We start from the raw sequence: 19,419 nt of genomic DNA on the forward strand, positions 1-19,419 counted from the left end.
TTAATCAACTTCATGACTATATTAACCAACATTTTACACTTCATTAACCAACTTCCTTTTACTACTAAATTATTTTTAATGTTTGAGCGTTTATTAACCAACTTCATCACTTTATTAACCAAAGTTCTATATATCATTAACGAACTTTATTTTATTACTAAAATATATTTTTAATATATGGGTTGTTATTAACCAAACAATAAACTATATTAACCAACTTTTTATACTCAATTAACCAATTTTGTGTTACCACTATTCATGCACCGTTTACGGTACTATTCACAAACACTGTTCACGACTTCACATTACTATTTATTTTATTATTCACTATTCTTATCACTGTTCACGGTATTTGTCAACAGTGAATTGGGTGTAGGTGTAAAATGTGTGTGTGTGTCAACACAGAAATAAGTTACTACCTATACCAAGTCACTTTTTTCAGTCTTACATCATCTCTTGGAGTAATTTCTTTTGATCTTCTTCTCAAACTCCAACATCTCTTGTATTTGTCTCTTGATCTCTTTTTTTTATTTAGCCACCAATTCCGATCGACATAGTGAACCGACTAATCTGATTTCGTGGTTCGGAGGGATGACTCACTGGCCAAGTCTTGTTTCCACCAAGAATCGACTCTTGGTCTCATATTTTCCAATCCAATATTCCTTTTTTTTCTCCAATATTTTCACTTGGCTTGGTTGCATTTATCTATGGGTGATTGAAAATCAAAGATAAAGTGAGTATTTCAAATTTCTCTCAATCTTTTATCATTTTTGAGTTGAACCCTAAAACCTCAATTTATTAAAAATATCAATTTGCTTCATTTATTATAAATTATTTTCTTTATAATCAATTGGTTTTTTTGTTCTCTTTATAAGATGAAAATTTATTCTTGGGACAAAGTTACTCCTTCGGCTAATCTAAAAGCATTGGAAGCTCAACATTCATGTTTAGTCACACCGATATATAATGTCTAGATTCGCCCCTAATGTCATACATCTTACTCTTAGAAAAAATTCACTTTTAAACCTCACACCATTTCGAATCCTCTTAAGACAACTTTCCTATCCCACAAATTATCCGGTCTTCCATCTCCTAAAATGACTGTGTCATCTAAAAATTTTAAGATATCAATCGAGAAATCATCATTTATTCAAAAACCCAAGAATTCCCCAACATCCACAACTTTGTTCATGAAACCGGTTAGCCCCTCCATAGCCATCACGAAAAAAAATGTGGTAAAGGATTGCCTTGCCGTAATTCCCGTTTAACACAAAAATTCTTAGTTGCACTCCCATTAACTAACACCGACATTGAGCTATTAAAAACACATGTCTCCATCCACTTATTCCATTTAGATCCAAACCCCATCTTATCCAAACAAAATCTCAAGTAGTTCCAGCTCACACTATTGTTCGCCTTCTCGTAGTCAACCTTCAAAACCACACTTATTCCATTTTCTCTCTTTTTTTTCAGGCAAGGACCTCATTCACCACCAAGACACCATCTAAAATGCTTTTACTGTGAACAAAAGTCAATTGTTTCTTAGAGATCAGTTTACCGATCAATCTCTTCAATCTCGAAGCCAACAATTTTGTCAAAATTTTATAAAGACAACCTACCAAACAATTAGGCCTATACTCGAACAGCGGTTGAAGATTAATGACTTTGGATATTAAAGTGAGAAACGAAGTAGAAGTAGTGCAGCCCTTTGTAAATTTAGCCTTTTCATAAAAATCATACACAAACAAGAATACATCATCCTTAACTAAATGTCTAAATCTCAACCCTTCTTCAAAAATTTAAACGAAAATCCGTCCGGAACCCATGATGAATAGTAGTTAGGAAATGCAATAGTAGAAATTAACAACTTTGTGAAAGTTATTGTTAGTTGGCTAAATAGAGTTATTTTTGCTTATGGTGAGAGATCATGAAAATTATTATAGTTATTCAACGGAAAGTTACTTAATAATTAAAGTAAAATGTGAAGAAAGGTCTAATGAGTAAAAATTTGACTACACCAATATAAGATTTTGGCTTTATATTATTGGTATATATTCTGTTAATTCGTCACATTTTTTGAAAATTTATTCATATTATTACCATAGAACTTACTATTTGTCACATACCTTTAGAACACTAACAATTTGAACATGGCTGTATACTGACGTTTAAAATTGTCAGAACATTATTCAAAATTAAAGTGAAAATAAAGCTATGATTTGATACAAGTTTGATTTTGGAGGTATAAATAAAGTCTAAAGGAAACATGCATAGTTAACTACTATGATTTGATACAATGCTGTGTGACTTGATATCAACTCTCACGGCTGTAGAAAACATCAGACAGAATTAAGCTCGAATGACAGCTTGGTTGACACGTCCATGGAGGTAGAGGCAGAATGTTATATACCTCAAGATATGATATGATGATATTCTTAATGGATTACACAAGATTGATTTTGGAAGATTGGGTCAAAAATGAAAGAAAAAGAAAAATCACTTCCAATATGGAACATTTGAATCTTATTTCAAATAATATGTATTATTTCACAAGAGCAATTGATACAACATATTACATTGCAACAAAGATCAAAATCGACCATATGAATTAGGACTTATGAGCGACTCTTCGAGTTCTTTGAAGCCGCGGTAAACCACTTCTGTTTGGCTCTGTGGAAGGGCTAACCTCCGTACTTCAGTCATATACCTGTAAGTAAAAAAAAGTCAATCAGAGTAACACTTAAGTACATTGGTCTAAAAGTAAACAATGGAAAATGAGAACATTTGTTTTTGTTATTTCTTATGCAAACTTTTGAAAATATAAAACAATGTGAATATACATAAAAGTATAAGGAGGTTAACCTGTTTGCCACACTTGTGATCTTGTCCCGAATTCCTTGGCTAGCAACTGTACGTTCCAATGAGAATCCACCACCTAATATTATGGAAGAACCAGTGGCACCTGTACCCATCCTGTGTGAATATATAGACATAGCCCACTCACGAAGTACCACTAGAACTGATCTCAACATCCGTAATCTAAGATTTGGGGATGGCAAAATCGCCCCATTTGATAACAACTGATCATATGCGTTCAAGACAGGTTCTGCTGCACCCTTACAAGCAGAAACAAGTGCTCTCGCAACATCTTCATCTCCAACGGATTCGACCCCTGAATTTAATCTCTCCTACAAAAAGACACGAATTCATGAGTATAACAGAGATATGAAAATTATGAAGCAGCAACAACAGACAATATAAATTGTCTGTAAAATTGAAAATATACCAGTCCAGACTTCTCCAGGTGAAGACAAATAATGTCAAGCTGTAAAACAGTTCCATCACCGGGATACAGTCGGGGTCCAACTCTCTTAAGCACTGAACAAGCTTCAGCAATGCCGCCTCTTGAAATAGCTTGATCTATGAGTCTAGCCCATGTCTCTCTGACGATGCTGCTGTCACTATCACCCGAATAATTGGCAAAGTACAGCATCTCCAGGCATGTCTGAAAGAAAAATAGGAAATGAAGAATGTTAACACGAGATTGGATAAGTTTCAGAACTTCATTTTGTAATGACAAAGTTATCAACAAGAATAATACATAACCAAGAACGGCCAAGCAGAACCGTGGCAGATACAACACAATCTACAATGCTTCACTTGGTTTGACACAACAGAAAAGGTAAATCATGTCACAAAAAAGAAAAAAGGTAAAGGATTTGACAGAGGAGGAAATAAGTGTAGCAAATTTATGATGAGAGTGGCGACCGCAAAGTTCTGTTTTTCGCTCTCAAAAAACTAACCAGACAATGCATCTATTCTTTCCATCAACTAAACAATACATGGAAGTAAATAGCTCAGAATAATTCTAGATGCTAAAGCTCAAAAGACTCTGAAGGACACCTAATAATTGTTCATTATCAAACAATGTGAGCAACCAGATGAAAAATATCTGAAGTTGCACAAATCTACACACACAGCCAGAAAGAGAAAGAAGTACCTCCCATAGCTTAAACGGAACGGCATATTCATTATATAACTGTGTTATGCTCTTCAAATCTGATGATAACTCCTTGGCTTTCTCCCGTGTTGCATTGGCATCAGGAGTTGAACTGGCCTCAGGGACAATACCATTTTCAACAGAATTGGATGTACTCTGTAAAACCTCAGAACTGGAAGCCATAGCCTCTAGTTCGTCTTTTATTTTTATCTGAAACCGAAGAACGGCAAGCTTCCCTTCTATCATATCTAGTAATCCAGTGTCGCTGGAACTTCGAGTAGAACTAACCAACATATCACTATTAGTTGCATTCTTTGCCTGTAGAACTGCATTGCTTAGGTATTGACACCTAAATAATACAAAGCAAAAAAACTATGAGAACAAGTCCATGCAAGCAAACTGAAACCATTCAGGCGATCTGAAATTCTAGAGAACCCTGTAGAGGACTTTAGGTGGAAAGGGGTATCAATGAAAGGCGTGTGAAATGCAGAATTTTGCACTAGAACAAGTACAGGCTTATACTTGTCAATGCATTTATGTTATCGAAAACACAAAACACTTAACAAGCAATGCTCATTTGAAAACTAAGAGTGCATAAGGATTCGGGAATCAATTTCAATGCTTTATATGGCTAGGTCAAGTGTCAGCTTTAGCATCTTTTATGAGTGTTGATGAAATAACAGCACATAAATCCATCTAGAATATAAGTGGCGAAAAAACTCCAGCTCAACCCTGATTAACATGATTGAAATAAGATTTCTTTTCTTGAAATAAAAGACTTCAAGGTTCTCTTTTTCTTCAGTAAATGTATTTCAAGATATACATCCATTTTTCATTATAATTGAGAGCACACTAACTCATCCGCTAAAGCTAATTCAAGGGGGAGGAGTGTTCTAAAGTCATTATAAGGAACACTTTGACCATATAGTACCTGGCCAATATGGGAGCTTAACAGTTTTATGCATGATGTCATTCATTATTTGGCAAAAAGCTCAGCTTGCCATCATAAACTGAATTCACATTCAAAAGATGAGATCCAATTATGGTGAGAGTATTCACTAATGTGATCTATCCCGATGAGTTTTGCAGCAATCAAGCAACAAACTCTTCAGAAATCCAGAAGTTTCCAAATTAATACAAAAGGAATGACAAGGAATGAGGAACTGATTGACCTTTGTTCAAGAGCAGGAACTCCGTCGGTTGAAGGTCTTCCAGCTAGTCTTAGCAATGCATGAGCAGCAAGCATATGTTGTCGCTTCAAGACATAATAACGTGCCAAAAGTTCATAGTACTTGACTTGATTAGAGGACATAGGTGCTCCTGATTGGCCCATTGGAGAAGTTGTTGCAGTCACTGCACGAACCTAGCAGATAGGGAAAACAAAAGAAGATCATAAAAATAATTAGCAAGATACAGTTTTTCTAAGAAATGTTGGGAAAAGTATGGATAGTGCGTTTTTTTTGCATGCAAAATGTATACAACTAAATCAAATACACAATATTTATGCTTTTGACCAAGTGAACATTAGGCCAATAACAAATTATTGGACAGAAAAGGATAATAAGCAACCTCGTGTATGGGTTTACGACCAGCACTTTGTAAAAATGACAACAGGTCAGGGCCTCCATACTCTAACAGTTCATTCTCAAGACCTAAATCGATCATAGCCTGGTAAAGATACTCATGGAAAATTCTGTCAGGTGATTGGACACCCAGCTGAACAATTTGGCTTATATACTTTTTCCGAGAGGCTGGATCAAGTGCAGATTGTGAAGCAGATCTAACCGGAGAGCTAAATTCCTTCCGCAAGGTGTCACTGTCACCTTTAAGTGAGCGCAAAGCGCTGATAATTATCTCATAACACTGCTCACGCTGAGCAAGTGCTTGTTCTCTGACTGTTGCATCAATTTCATCATTATAAGCATCACCTGCGGGGTCGATAGCCTGTGCCTTTTGAAGAGGTAAGGACACAACCGCTTCGTAAAACCTGCAATTGGAAAGTGTACTTGACATTGAGATTGAAGGCATGCTGGCTAATCATAGGCTATGGAAACAAATGATGATACATGACATGGAAATGGAAAAAGGCTATGAAAGAAAATATAAACCTTAAATCCTCAAAACGTTTGCAAACAGTGCGTAAGTCCGCAGACTCTGGAACTTTGCTTAAGGAATTCAATGCCTCACGAGCGAGGGTCTCCTTTTCTTCATCATCTATAGTCACAGCAGCTCTCTCCAGGGCTTCCACGGCTAAGAAGAATTTGTAATCTGACTCCTTGTAGTAGCTTGGACAACCCTCTCTTAATCTCTTACTAATGTCATCTACAGTTCCCCTGCCATCCGTACCAGTGTAATACTGGAGCAAAGCAATATAGTTACGAAAACTTATCATATACGTTCCTAAAGTTAATTCAAGAAAAGAATTTACATTGATGTGTAAACTTTTGTAAATAAAATTCCTTTTAAGGATTGACTAAATAATATTTTACCTCCATTAGAGCAGATATAAGCCTTGTAGCAAGACGGTCGCCATCCTCGGAACAAACAAGTTGATGAAATGTTAACTGAACTAAGGCTTGTTGAAGGTTAGCATCAAATCCTTGAACCAGGCGAGTGACATGATGCTGAGAGAGGAGTTGAAGCAAAAAGAGAGCTTCACCGGACCTAAGGAGCAGCTGCCTAATGCACTCCATTGCTCTCACCTGTGGCACAGCAAACAGAAGTGAGAAACTAAACTAATAGCTTTAAAAACAACACCAGTGCGAACATTTAACAATATAGACCCACCTCCATGGCTGCTAATTCTGCAGGACTATATGGTAACCTTTGCCTTTTATTTGTGGCTCCACCACCATTGGATTCCATATTTCTGGAATATGCACCAAACAAGTTTCTTACCATACTTCGGTCACCAGCACCCAATGCAGAACCACTGCCATACAGAATGGAACCACTAACATCTCCTAAACCTGCTACACAGCCATAAAGTCCCCTCCTCTGGTTCCTTCTAGATCTTAAGAATTTCTCTAAAGATCGAAGTTTGTGTTCAAGGACTTGCATAGCCCCAATAGATAGTCTGCATACAACTACCCCGTTTTCAAATGAAGTGCCTGAAGCACCTGCACTTCCTTTTATAACCATTACAGGTAGTTCCCATAGAGGAAAGAGTAATCTAGATGAACACAAACAGAGCCCTTCATGTGCACCTGAAAAAACAGGCTCAGCCTCCTGAACAACCTGACCCATGCTAAATCCACCACCACCAGTTCTTGTGTTTGATAATGCATTACTGCCTTCAAGTTGTGGCATGCCAACAAGTCTTGGGTCCTCAAAAGCTTCAGCTGCCTTCTCAGCAATAACATTGCTGATAAAATTTTCAGAATGCACTATCCTCGCAGCTAGCATTAGACACATTGCAGCTGCCTCCCCGGCACTAAATCGATTGAAGAAATCTTCTAAAACTGATCTCGGAAAGTTGGACTCTAATAGCCGCCTTAAAATGTCTAGTGGCCTGTTAAAAACAATTTCCATCATGCCCATGGTGCTGAAGATGACAATCCTCCTCCTTGGCAATATATGTTGGGTTGAGAGGTCCCCCCTTGCCCACAGTTTGCCCGACACCCTTTCACACGATTCCATTGAGCTTTCAAAAACACCAAACTCAATTTCTGAATATAGAGACTGCACAGTAGCTAAAGTATCTGGGAGAGGTAAAACATCGGCCACAGAAAGCATTCGACCTTCAACTGGTAAAGAAGATACGGATTCCCGTAGTGCCCGGGAATTCCTCGTACCTGTCCCTAGATTACCCGATGGTGATGACTGTGTGCTCGAATCCTTGTTTAAAACAAGGAGTGAAGGCATAGTAGGAGGTGAGGCATCAGAAAGAATAAGAGTTCCCGCAGAATAATAGGCTGCCTCAACTTTCAGTGAGAGATCCTCATTTTGTGGTCTACCAGCAAGAGCCATAGTTCCAAATGTGAGGCCGCCACTAACACCCCAAGGAGGAGCAGGCCTTGTTGTTACAACCTTTAAACAGCTAGGTTTGTGATGGTTGGTGTTGAATCCGTTCAGGCTTCCGCTAGTTGGAGAGGTGGATAGGTACATCCTTCTGCCATCTGATAAAACAGCAACAAGATGTAGCCATTTGGATTCAAGTGTAGATAAGGGTGAAATACTAACAATAGATGGCTTTGGTGATCGACTTGATGCTCTTGATCCACTTGATTGTCTGCTTCCATGATGTGCATCTTTCTGATTGACAAGATTCCTTTCTTCAGCCACTTTTTTTAATGGTCCATCACCAATTGGTCCAAGAACATAAACCTGAATTTTCATCTCTTCAGTTCTAGCATACAATATCTGTCGCTCATTATCAAAAACCATTTCAACAACAGGGTCAACAGCTCCAAAATTGAATACATTTGGTATGACCCATCTGCAAATAACAGCTAAGACAGGTTACTAAGGAATTAACAAATCAACACTTATATGCAAAATTGAGGTGAGTATATGAATATGCGTGTGCACGCACGCACTTAGATATCATTTACAAAATAAACATAGAATTCTAATATTATAAAAATCAAAATGAGTAATGCAGATAGTAATATTATACCACAAATAATAAAAAAGAACAGAGTACCTTGAAATTACACTTCCTAGACCAGCGGTGACACATACTTTTCTGCAGCGCTTCTGCCATCCTGAGCCAGTTGAATAAAGAAGCTCGTATATGTGGCCATCACGGCCAGCAAAGAAAATGCGGCCCTTGTCAGTACATGCTACACATGTCATCGTAACCCCGTCAGATGATACTGTATAATCTGGCAGTGGCTGTAACGAAACTTCTGCAAATGGATCTGAGCCATCTGCTCCTCCAGAGCAGCACACTCCAACTAAAATTAACTGAGAAAAAGAATTGGGTAAGAAACAATACTGCCCCCACATGGAAGTCTGAAAAGAACATACTGCACTGGTTCATAGAAAACATGTTACTCTTTAACTGATGGATAAAAGGATCTCATAACATGTTATTATAGAAATCCTATAGCAGCGTGTAGTGAACAACTAACAAAATCACCACACAAAAGTATTAAAATCTTGGGAAATAATTATTTTTAACTACAGAAAAATACCAGTATGCTGTTGGATTTTCTATTTTGGGAGATTCTCTAAAGGACATAAACAAGACTCAAAGACCTTGTTAAGTTTATAATTATTAAGAGCCCCACATCGTCCAGATGTCCAGTCCTAGGTGTGAGGGGTGTGTTAGGAGTCTCACATCGGACAATATATGGCATGAATAGGTCCTTGTAAGTGGGGGGTAATCCTCACCCTACAAGCCAGTTTTGTAGGGATGAGTTAGGCCCAACCACATTAATTAACAATAATATTATTTTTATCGGGTTTGTCTATTATGGACATCCCAAAAAGGGTTTAAAGGAGAATAAAGGTGACCACTTATCACTTTTAGTAATAAAAAAAGGGGGAGAAAGATGTATTTTAATAAAATTTACAAAACTGGACTACTTTGTAGGGGTCCATAATAGACAGAACCTAGTTTATGTACTCTATTTATCTTCTGGAAAATTTATCATAATCCTAATTATTTCCTTCAATATCTTGATTCATTTAAAGGAAAAGACAGTAAACCATTTATATGCCGCAGTCATGCTTGAATAATTCTGTAGAGACATATTCCTTCACTCTCCTGTACTCAAAATGACCCCACAATAGAGCCATAATTATATCTAATCTTTTAACACAAAACCGTGTACTGAAACAAAAATGAGGGCATGAATAAGTCCAAAAGAAGACTAACCAAACTACTTGTGATATTTATCACTGCTATTGGAAAACTTTAGGGAAAGTAGCTATCCTTCCTTAGCTTAATTCCAACCAAAGTGCTATTCAACCACAAAGAGAACCACATAAAAACAGGTTGATAGATTAATATGACCTATCAACAGTTCAGACAACAAACAATAAGGCCTTTTATCACTAGGTGGAGTCAGCTACATGAAGCAATTCAAGTCATAAAACCCTATCATGTAATTGGTCCAAAAAGACTAATTATCATTAAATCTCTCTAACTAGTTTGGTCTATACATTTCATTGATCTCCCCTCTACCTCTAACTGTGGACTATTCTACATCTGTCTACTCTTTTTACAAGTGATTCTACATGTCTTCTTCATGCATCCAAGCCATCTAAGGAGAGATTCTACATCTCTACTTTCTCCATTATAAGGGAATACACCAAATTTTCCATCAATTTTATTTTGTCTAGTGTAACCAGTGTACATTGTAACATTTGTTTAATTAACGGTTGACTTTATACTACCCATCATTCAATTTAATACAACACTGCAGATGCCATTCAATTATGAGATTCCAGAAGCAAGAACATATAGCACTTCAAGAGATGAAAGGAACAATATTCAATTCAAAAGAACAGCTAATAGAAGTGGCAAACTATTAGATTTGTATATTGAATCCAAGTCATCCATAATAAACCGGCTAGTAAGTTGAGGGATACCACTCTATCAATTATTTCCAGACCCTAACTATTTCCAATGTGAGAAGGTTTTGCCCAATACATCCCTAACACCAAACACATTAGGCTTGATGCGAGGATAATATGGTGGATGGCCCTAACCAATACGATCTGACACCATATTACGATTAATTAGCCCTTACAAAATTGGCTTGTAAGGTAAGGGGTGTCGCGTTCTATAAATTATTTTTTTGTCTTTTCTTATTTTGATGTGAGACTTTATTTCCCAATACAAACTAACACAAATGATGTTGCTCAGGTACAAAATAACCAATTAACAGCATAACACAAAGAACAACTTCAGAAGCACAATATTTTAGTACAGAAGCCCTTGGAAGAGTATTAAAATATAAATGGACAATACCTCAACTGGGGTTGCTAAGATTAAAAGATATTGGATAGCTTCGACGAAAACACCAGGTTTTGATTTTGCAAGACTGACAGCACAAATAGCTTGTTCCTCCTTGCTATATTCAGGACACTGGCCATCCCTAAGGAAGCAGTAATGTTAGATTAGAAGTACCACAGCCCATTTAAAATATTGGTTCCACTGAAGTACAACAGTGAAAACAACTTTTAGCCACCTAAAACATTCCTCCATCAAATCAAATTATATACATTATTGATCAAAAAGCCAAATAAAAACCAAATAAAAGCCAAATAAATTATACACTAATGAACATAAGATCCTTGGACTGCTTGAACTGCCAAATAAAAAAAGTAGGAGGCAGCTAAAAAGATGAACACTGTCACGGCTTTGATTCAAGAGTGTGAATGGGGCGTGTCCAGCCTCGGCCTTTAAAACACATCATCACAATACTTACCACTTATCAAAACGCCAAAGAAACAAGGTGTTGTCCACAGAAGCCCATGCCCTACGTATTTCTGGAAATATTCCACAAAAAGCAGTCCCTTCCCCGCCGGCTGCTCTGTACCTTTCAATAAGAACGGGAGGCAACTCCCATGTATTTGCTACCTCGACTAAAGGAGGCCACTGAAACAGCAACAATATGCAATCAGACAGAGAAAAAGTGTAAAACTGAAGCACTATCACACATTTGCCTCTAAAATTAATCATAATTTGAAATGTATTCAAACATAAATCCCTTTTTCCTTCAACTCACTTTTAATCATAATCAATTTTGCAATTGAATATAGAAATTGAAGTTTTTTATTCAATAATTAATTTTTTTCACTCAATTTTTTTAAAATGAATACATCCAGACAAAAAATCACTCTTTCCTATAACTCACTTTTGGCCATAATCAATTCCCTAAAATCATTTTTGGTCACCACATAACCTAACACACCCTATTTAACCTGGAATACATAACAATACTAGTTATCACTCTCCCCAGTAATGTACCCAAATTACCTCTACTCATTTCTCATGAAAAAAGCGAATGTTCCTTACACAATTCTACACTAACAAATAGCAGAATGAAGCTACAAACACATGAATCTAAAAACAACAATTCCAATGGTTCAAATTGAAGAACAAAACCTCTCGGGGATGAGTGGAATACGGATGGCTAGCATATCTAGAAGCTTCCAGAGCTTCTTCTAGGTCGAGCTGAGACGAAACTTCACGGCCAATTCGATCACTGACAACGAGACCGGCATTGGTGACATCGCGAATCACAACCTCGTCTTCCCACGACATTCCACCGCCGACCGGAGAAGTGGAAGAATTGAATTGAAACAAGAGGACAAACCTAGAGAGAGAAAGAGAGAGGAGAGAGAGAGTGAACGGCGAAGTAGGGTTTTGAGGTGGGTTTCGTAATTTGAGAGTGGCGGGCAAAATTTCTGGTTATCGAAATTAACAAGTACTAAAAAGTAAAATAAAATAATAATAAAAAAATTGTTATTCAAATTTATGTTTGAAATAATAGCGTGAGATTTCAGTCAAAGCAGAAAATAATGGCTTGAGGATTGAGATGGCTAGATAGGTAGATTGGATTCACTTGTACTAGTACTAATTTTTCTATCTCTATTGGTTAGAAAAGTAAAAATAAAATAATTAACGTTTATTTAGTAAAAAAAATGTTTTTATTCATTTAATTGTGGGGTATTATTCGATCATATCATCTATATGAGATAGGAGTGACATCTTTGATCTTTGTGAAGAATTTGTGTTGTTTTTGTTTCGAAGATATATACATATCGAATTGGATGTTGTGACATATGGTTCAACATTAGAAAATTGGACTTCTTATTAGAGGGGACAAGCTTCTTAGTAGAAATTTCATTTTATTTTATCATCTATATGAGATAGGAGTGACTTCAAGTGTCCACTTTTTTATTTTATTTTATTAATTTATTAAGTTTCACAATAGTATTTAGGGATGACTAAAATAATAGCACTTTTACATAAAGTGTTATCTTAAATGAAAAATATTTTTTCAAAAAAAATAGTGAAGAATATTAATAGCGTTTTTCAGAAAGCGCTATCTTAGTGTATAACATTAGTAGCATTTTTTAGAAAGCGCTATCTAAATATACAATATTAATAGCGTTTTTCAGAAAGCGCTATCTCACTGAAGTTTAATAATAGCATTTTTTTACTAAGTACTATCAAAATCACATTGTTTGTATTTTATAATAGCACCCGATCATAAAGTGCTATTATAAATATGTTTTTGCTTTTTTAATAGCATTTTTTTTAAAAAGTGCTATTAAATTAGGCGCTACAAAATATCAATTTTGGCGTAGTGTTGCATTCATATGTTTGTTATATATCATATATGCTCTGCTATTGGTGGAGTAACCTACAAATATTCCTTCATCGCTCTTGGAATTCATCTTTCTCCTTTGTTCACGGCCTACTAAGATGTAACACTTGCTACCAAAGACATGAAAGTACTTGACATTGGGTTTTCTCCCTTTCTAAAGCTTATACTTAACCGCTTTGATTTCAAATCTTGCGGTCACACGATTGTGGATATGACAAGTTGTATTCATAGCTTTAGCCCAAAAATAAGAAGGTAGATTCTTGCTTGCAACATGACTCTAGCTGACTCTTGGAAGGTTATGATTGTGTGTCCAACCACTCCATTCTACTGAGGTGTGATGGGTGTTGAGAATTCATGACTTATCCCTTCAGAGGAACAAAACTCAGAGAACTTGGAGTTCTCAAATTCTTTACCATAGTCACTCTTTATTTAATTGTCTCACTTCCTTTTTTATCTTTGAAGACAAATGCATAACTCTTTAAAATATCAAAAACGTCAGATTTTATTTAATAAAGTTTGTTCAGGTGTACCTTGAAAATCCATCCACACACACAAAAACATATATTTTTCTACCCAGGCTTTCCACTTGCATTGGTTCCATTAGGTCCATATGAAGTAATTCCATAACTTTTGAGGTGGTAAGATGTTGGAGCTTTCAGTGGGACATCTTAATTTGCATGCCTATTTGACACTCTCCACATATTTTACCTTATTCAATCATAAGTTTCGGCATTTTGATAGCAGCTTCAAAGATGATCTTTTTCATACTTTTGAGGTTGAGATGACCAAGTTTTTGGTGTCATAGCTTGATTTCTTCTACCTTATATATCAAACATGTTGAGGGATGGCATTTGTTTTGAGATTCCCACGTATAACAATGGTCTTTGGATATTGATCCTTTCACTAACACTTCTTCACCTTTGCTGGAAACAATGCATTTTGATTTGTTAAAGCTTGCATTTAGACGTTGACTTATACTGATCAAGTTTGTAGTTAATCCTTCTACCAACAACACATTAGCAAGGCTACCAAGACCTGGATATACTAGTTTGCTTATACGCTTGATTTTTCCTCTTGCTCCCTCCCAAAGGTAACATGACTATTGGAGTATGAACTTAACTCTTCTAGGTAAATCTATTTACTAGTCATGTGCCTGACACATCCATTATCAAAATATTAATCTTCTCTTGAGGAAACTCTAAGAGATGTATGAGTTATAAGACTTGTGACAGTTTCTTTGAGTTTCCACAATTTCCTTGCTTAAATGTTCTCGCTTGTTTTTTCTGTTGAGCTTTGGTTGCTTATAAGGTTGAGGATGTTCATACAGCCTATAGCAGTATGGCCTTATATAACCATATCTTCCATAATAATGGCATCTTTATGACGAGCTCTTGTTGCCTTTGTTTTGAGGATACACAAGTCGAACTGGATGTTGTAACATATGGTCCAACATTAGAAACTCAATCTTCTTCAGAGGAACAAAATTCAAAGTGAGAAATTTGATTTATTTGTTCATGGAGTTGTAGTCAAACCATATTCACTTCATATTCCTAAATATCTTCCCAACTTCCAATATTTCATCAAACATAGTAGAAACTAGAATCATATGGAAAATATAGTTGAATCTAAAAACAATAATTACAATGGTTCAAATTGAATAACAAACCTTTGTAATGTGAGTAGAACAAGGACGACTAACATATCTATAAGCTTCTAAAGCTTTTTCAAGGTCAAGATGAGACGAAACTTCACGGCTAATTCAATCATTGACAATAAAACCGACATACGTAACATTGCAAATCATAACCTCGTTTTCTCGTGACATTCCATCACTGACCAGAAAACTATAATTAAATTAAATCTCTATCTTGTTTCATGAGAAACAAGAAGAGAACGATCCTAGAGAGAGAGAGTAAACGAGAAAGTATGGTTTTAAGGTGGGTTTCGTAAGTTGAGAATGGCGGGCAAAATTTCTGATTATCAAAAATAAGAAATACTAGTAGTACTAAAAACTAAAATAATAATATAAAATATTATTGTAAATAGTTATTCAAAGTTATGTTTGAAATATTAGCCTGATATTTTTGTCAAAAACAAAAACAATAGTTTGAGATTGTTAGAATTCACTTGTCAATTAAGTGTCAACTAGTACTAATATTTTTAGCTTTATTGACTATGATGGTGAAAATATATTATTCACGTTTATTTATTTAATAAATATGCTTTATTTATTTATTGGTGTTTTTTAAAATGAAAAAGAAAATAAACGAAAAGACAACAAAATAATACTAATAATAACGATACATGGAAAGCAACAATTAATCTGATTTGTTAACTTTTGATCTAACTACAATGTTTGCAAAAACAAATTATTCTAAAAGACTTGATGCAGGGTAATCGACTAGTATTTTGCTAAAATAACTTTTATCTCAAATGAAGAACATTCGATATTCATATTCTACTTTAGAAAATAGATTAGTAATGATCTCTTATTGTTCCTAACCAAACTTCCAAAATATGGTTTTATGGGTTTGTAAGAGCATTGGCATGTACATTAAGTATCGTAATCTTCATGTTTATATGTTTTTAAGAGATATTATGAAAAAGGTTGAGGGAAATAAGTTGAATCACTTGAAGTTGTGCAAAAATATGTCTAATACTAAACTCATCAGTGTATATTCAACTTTGTAAACAAGTTTATTTATAGAACATTAAATACTTCACATGGTAAAAATGGCAATAGTATTTAGATCTTTCACCCAATTATGTATTACGTTTGAGAAATTATCTAAGATGGAATTCAATACTTATAATGAGTGTGTTTGCAAACTGATGATCCCACCAAATAAAAGACATAGAAAAGCAATTGAGCAGGCACTCTGAAAAAGTGTTAATCAGTTATATGACAAGGGTATTTGATTACTTTTGATACCATGAGTTGCGTAGTTTAGCATTAAGCTGATAAGATGTTGATGTTTAAGGGTTTTAGGGTTGATAATATTTATATGGTTAGCATAAATTATGTTTGAAAGAGCGGCACAAAATATCATCATCCGAAATGAAGATTACTAGTTGTGGCATATGCGTTTAAGCTATGTGCACTATAATTTCATTAATAATTTTCAAAGAATTAGTGGTCAGTATATCAAAAATTAAAATTTCAAAAGAAAAAGTTAAGTGATGCTTGCCAATTTGGAAAGCAAACAAGGGTGTCTTTCAAACCGAACAAATTTATTTATACAAACTAACCCCTTAAACTTATTCATCTAGATCTCTTTGCCCCCTTGAGGACTAATAGTATATGTGATAAATATTATGGTTTTATTATTACTATATACGACTTTACTTAAGTCACTTGGACCTTATTCTTATCTGGCTGACCCACGTGATAAGAGATCAACATTTAGACCAGTAGATGCTCTGGTGTACGAGTGGGTGGGAGGAAAATATGCTTGTATGGACTTGACTGGAGTTTCTCCACTAGTGAGACTGAGGGATTGTGGTTTTGTCGTGGGACGGGCAGCTCTCAGGGCCGCTTCAAGTAAAGTGGTCAAACACAAGAAAGTGTGTTCCAACAACCAACATACTTTTATACAATTTTCCTTTGACACTTTTGATAGACACTTGTGAATGTATTTTTTAAGAGAATTGATTTTGCCATCCATACTTGGTTATGAATGTACACGAGGCACATCTTACATTTGAGCATTACAACCTAAGTCATTTTCATAGCCTAAATTATCTTTCTATTTCATCACCTAATTATACTCCTATGTTTTCCTCACTTAATATGACAAGGTTTTAGTCATATTATTACACAATCAACACATCTAATAAATCATGACATGGTTCATAGCACAATATAACAAGTTAAATGATTGAAGCTTTCACGCAACTTGCTTCGATCGAACCTAATTCACTCACATGTCACATGATAAGCGTATGTTCGATCTTCTTATGAGGGGGTTAATCAGACTCGTAGTGAAAATTATAGTGGAATAACTCATATAAACTTCCCTACATGTTAAAGTTATCTACGCTAGCTTTCCAACACTTCCGACCGCGTTCAAAATGGAGTTACGAAACTCGTTACTAATCATTTTAACCTAATCAGGATTATAGTTTAAAACACAATCAATCTCATGGATTTTGATCGAATATTTCTAATCCAATGCATAAACATCACGGTATAAGTTATATGACATCAAATGTAGCTTTAAAAAATGAAACAAATGGTTTTTGGCAAAATAAAGAGGGACCAATTGATTACACTAAAGACCAATCAATTGACATAAACTTTCAGTTTACCATTTTTTTTGAAAATTGGTAGGACCGATCGATTGGTCCATGCCTATCAATTGATTGCTTAAGTGTTTTTCATCTTTTTTCACATTTTTTGACATAACCAATCAATTTCTTCTAGGTTTCTCTGCAAGCCAATCAACTGGATCAAGCTTTTCTCTTAAAAATATCACTCCAAAACTCATGCCTTTCCAATTGTAACAATACCAAACCATTCAAATACATAACCCAACACAAAATTCAATGAATTACGAGTCTTGGCTTCAAGAAACAAGAATATGACACAACAACCACATTGACACAAGACAAAACCCCAATTCATCACAAACACGCTAATCATGGTAGGATTTCTCACTAACCAACACGAATCAACATGCATCATCACGAAATAAACATGTATCAATAATCAAAACATGCATAAGATAAGATAGACATACAAACCCTAATTCATAATTCATCAAAATCCCCCCTAAAAGCTAACTCTATATAGGAACTCACGTTGATATATGAAGATGATGAAGAAGATGATGATATTCGATGGCTTTTTCCAACTCACGTGAAAGTGGTTTTTTCCAACTCACTTTTCACTTTCCAACTTACTTTTTACTTTTTACTTTTTCACTTTTCACATTTCACTTTTCACTTTTCCAACTCACTTTTCAATTTTCACCTTTCACTTGTTTATTACATTATTATTATTTCTAATAAATTATGAGTAATGCTATTTAGTACGAAGGATTTTGAATAAGAAACACAAGAATGTACATGTGTCATTAATTTAGTGGATAATTTTTAATTTATTATTAAGTAAATTTCTTTTTTAATAGGGATCATTGGGTAGTTGTGATAAAGAATGGTTGAGATTTATTCTTGCTTTTCTTGTTTTTACTTTTTCTTACTAATAAGCATTTTCCATAAATTATTAATCAAAATATTCCAATAAATTATTTTTTGATAAAAATATTATAATGATCATTTTAAATGATTGTTAATTTACATTTAAAATAGTATTTAATTTTTAAAAATTAACTTTAGTAATTGAATATTAATAACGAAGAAATATAATTTGAAATAATTTTTATTTTAAGATACAATATTTTTCAAGAAAATAATAATATTTTTAGTTAAAAAAAATATTTCAATTAAAATGAATTTAAAAATATACTTGAAAGTGTTATTGGATAAAATACAAAAATGTGTGTCTTTTGTCATTAACTTTAATTTATATAATTAAAAATATTATTATATTAATATATGTCATTAATGAAGTTTATACAGTTAAAATAATGTTTGCATAAATAAATATTAGAAAAATTATTAGTTATTGATGTCATTTCACAAATATATGTTATCAATGTAAATAGGAGAAATATATATATATATATATATATATATATATATATATATATATATATATATATATATATATATATATATATATATATATATATATATATATATATATATATATATATATATATATATATATATATATATATATATATATATATATATATATATATATATATATATATATATATATATATATATATATGGAAAAAGTGTATTACTTATTCAATTGTAAAATACTGCTATTATTTATAGTCAAATTCTATTGAATACAATTATTATATTAATAATTTTATAGATGATAATTATTATTTGACAAAATAAAAATAAATGCAATAAAATTTTAATAAATTTATTTTCTTCTAATATAAAAATTATATAAAATAGAGCAATGAAACTATTAATTCAAATATTTAAATATGAAAATTAATCAACTATTAAAATATTGAATATTAACGGGAACATGAAATTACTGAT

General features: G+C 34.1%; 1 protein-coding gene across 1 annotated transcript; it reads right to left on the reverse strand.

The window, feature by feature from the left end:
• Positions 1–2,195: 2,195 nt before the first annotated feature.
• Positions 2,196–12,411, reverse strand: LOC131650554 (nuclear pore complex protein NUP155-like). Its single transcript, XM_058920259.1, has 13 exons — positions 12,063–12,411; positions 11,383–11,552; positions 10,923–11,049; positions 8,646–8,908; positions 6,788–8,438; positions 6,490–6,702; positions 6,109–6,356; positions 5,570–5,987; positions 5,173–5,363; positions 4,001–4,349; positions 3,287–3,505; positions 2,863–3,188; positions 2,196–2,707 (listed from the first exon to the last, which is right to left on the reverse strand). The coding sequence occupies exons 1-13, from the start codon at positions 12,219–12,221 to the stop codon at positions 2,590–2,592; spliced, it is 4,452 nt and encodes a 1,483-aa protein (XP_058776242.1). The 5' UTR covers positions 12,222–12,411; the 3' UTR covers positions 2,196–2,589.
• Positions 12,412–19,419: the final 7,008 nt, after the last annotated feature.

This window comes from Vicia villosa, linkage group LG2, assembly GCF_029867415.1.
Source record: "Vicia villosa cultivar HV-30 ecotype Madison, WI linkage group LG2, Vvil1.0, whole genome shotgun sequence".
NCBI classification, from domain to species: Eukaryota; Viridiplantae; Streptophyta; class Magnoliopsida; order Fabales; family Fabaceae; genus Vicia; species Vicia villosa.

Coding starts and splice junctions, on each gene's coding strand:
- LOC131650554 (XM_058920259.1), bottom strand. CDS start 12,221: ATGTCGTGGGAAGACGAGGTTGTGATTCGCGATGTCACCAATGCCGGT. Junction 11,050..11,382: donor CTTTGGCGTTTTGATAAGTG/GTAAGTATTGTG, acceptor CTGCTTCCTTAG/GGATGGCCAGTGTCCTGAAT. Junction 2,708..2,862: donor ATCACAAGTGTGGCAAACAG/GTTAACCTCCTT, acceptor TTTTACTTACAG/GTATATGACTGAAGTACGGA.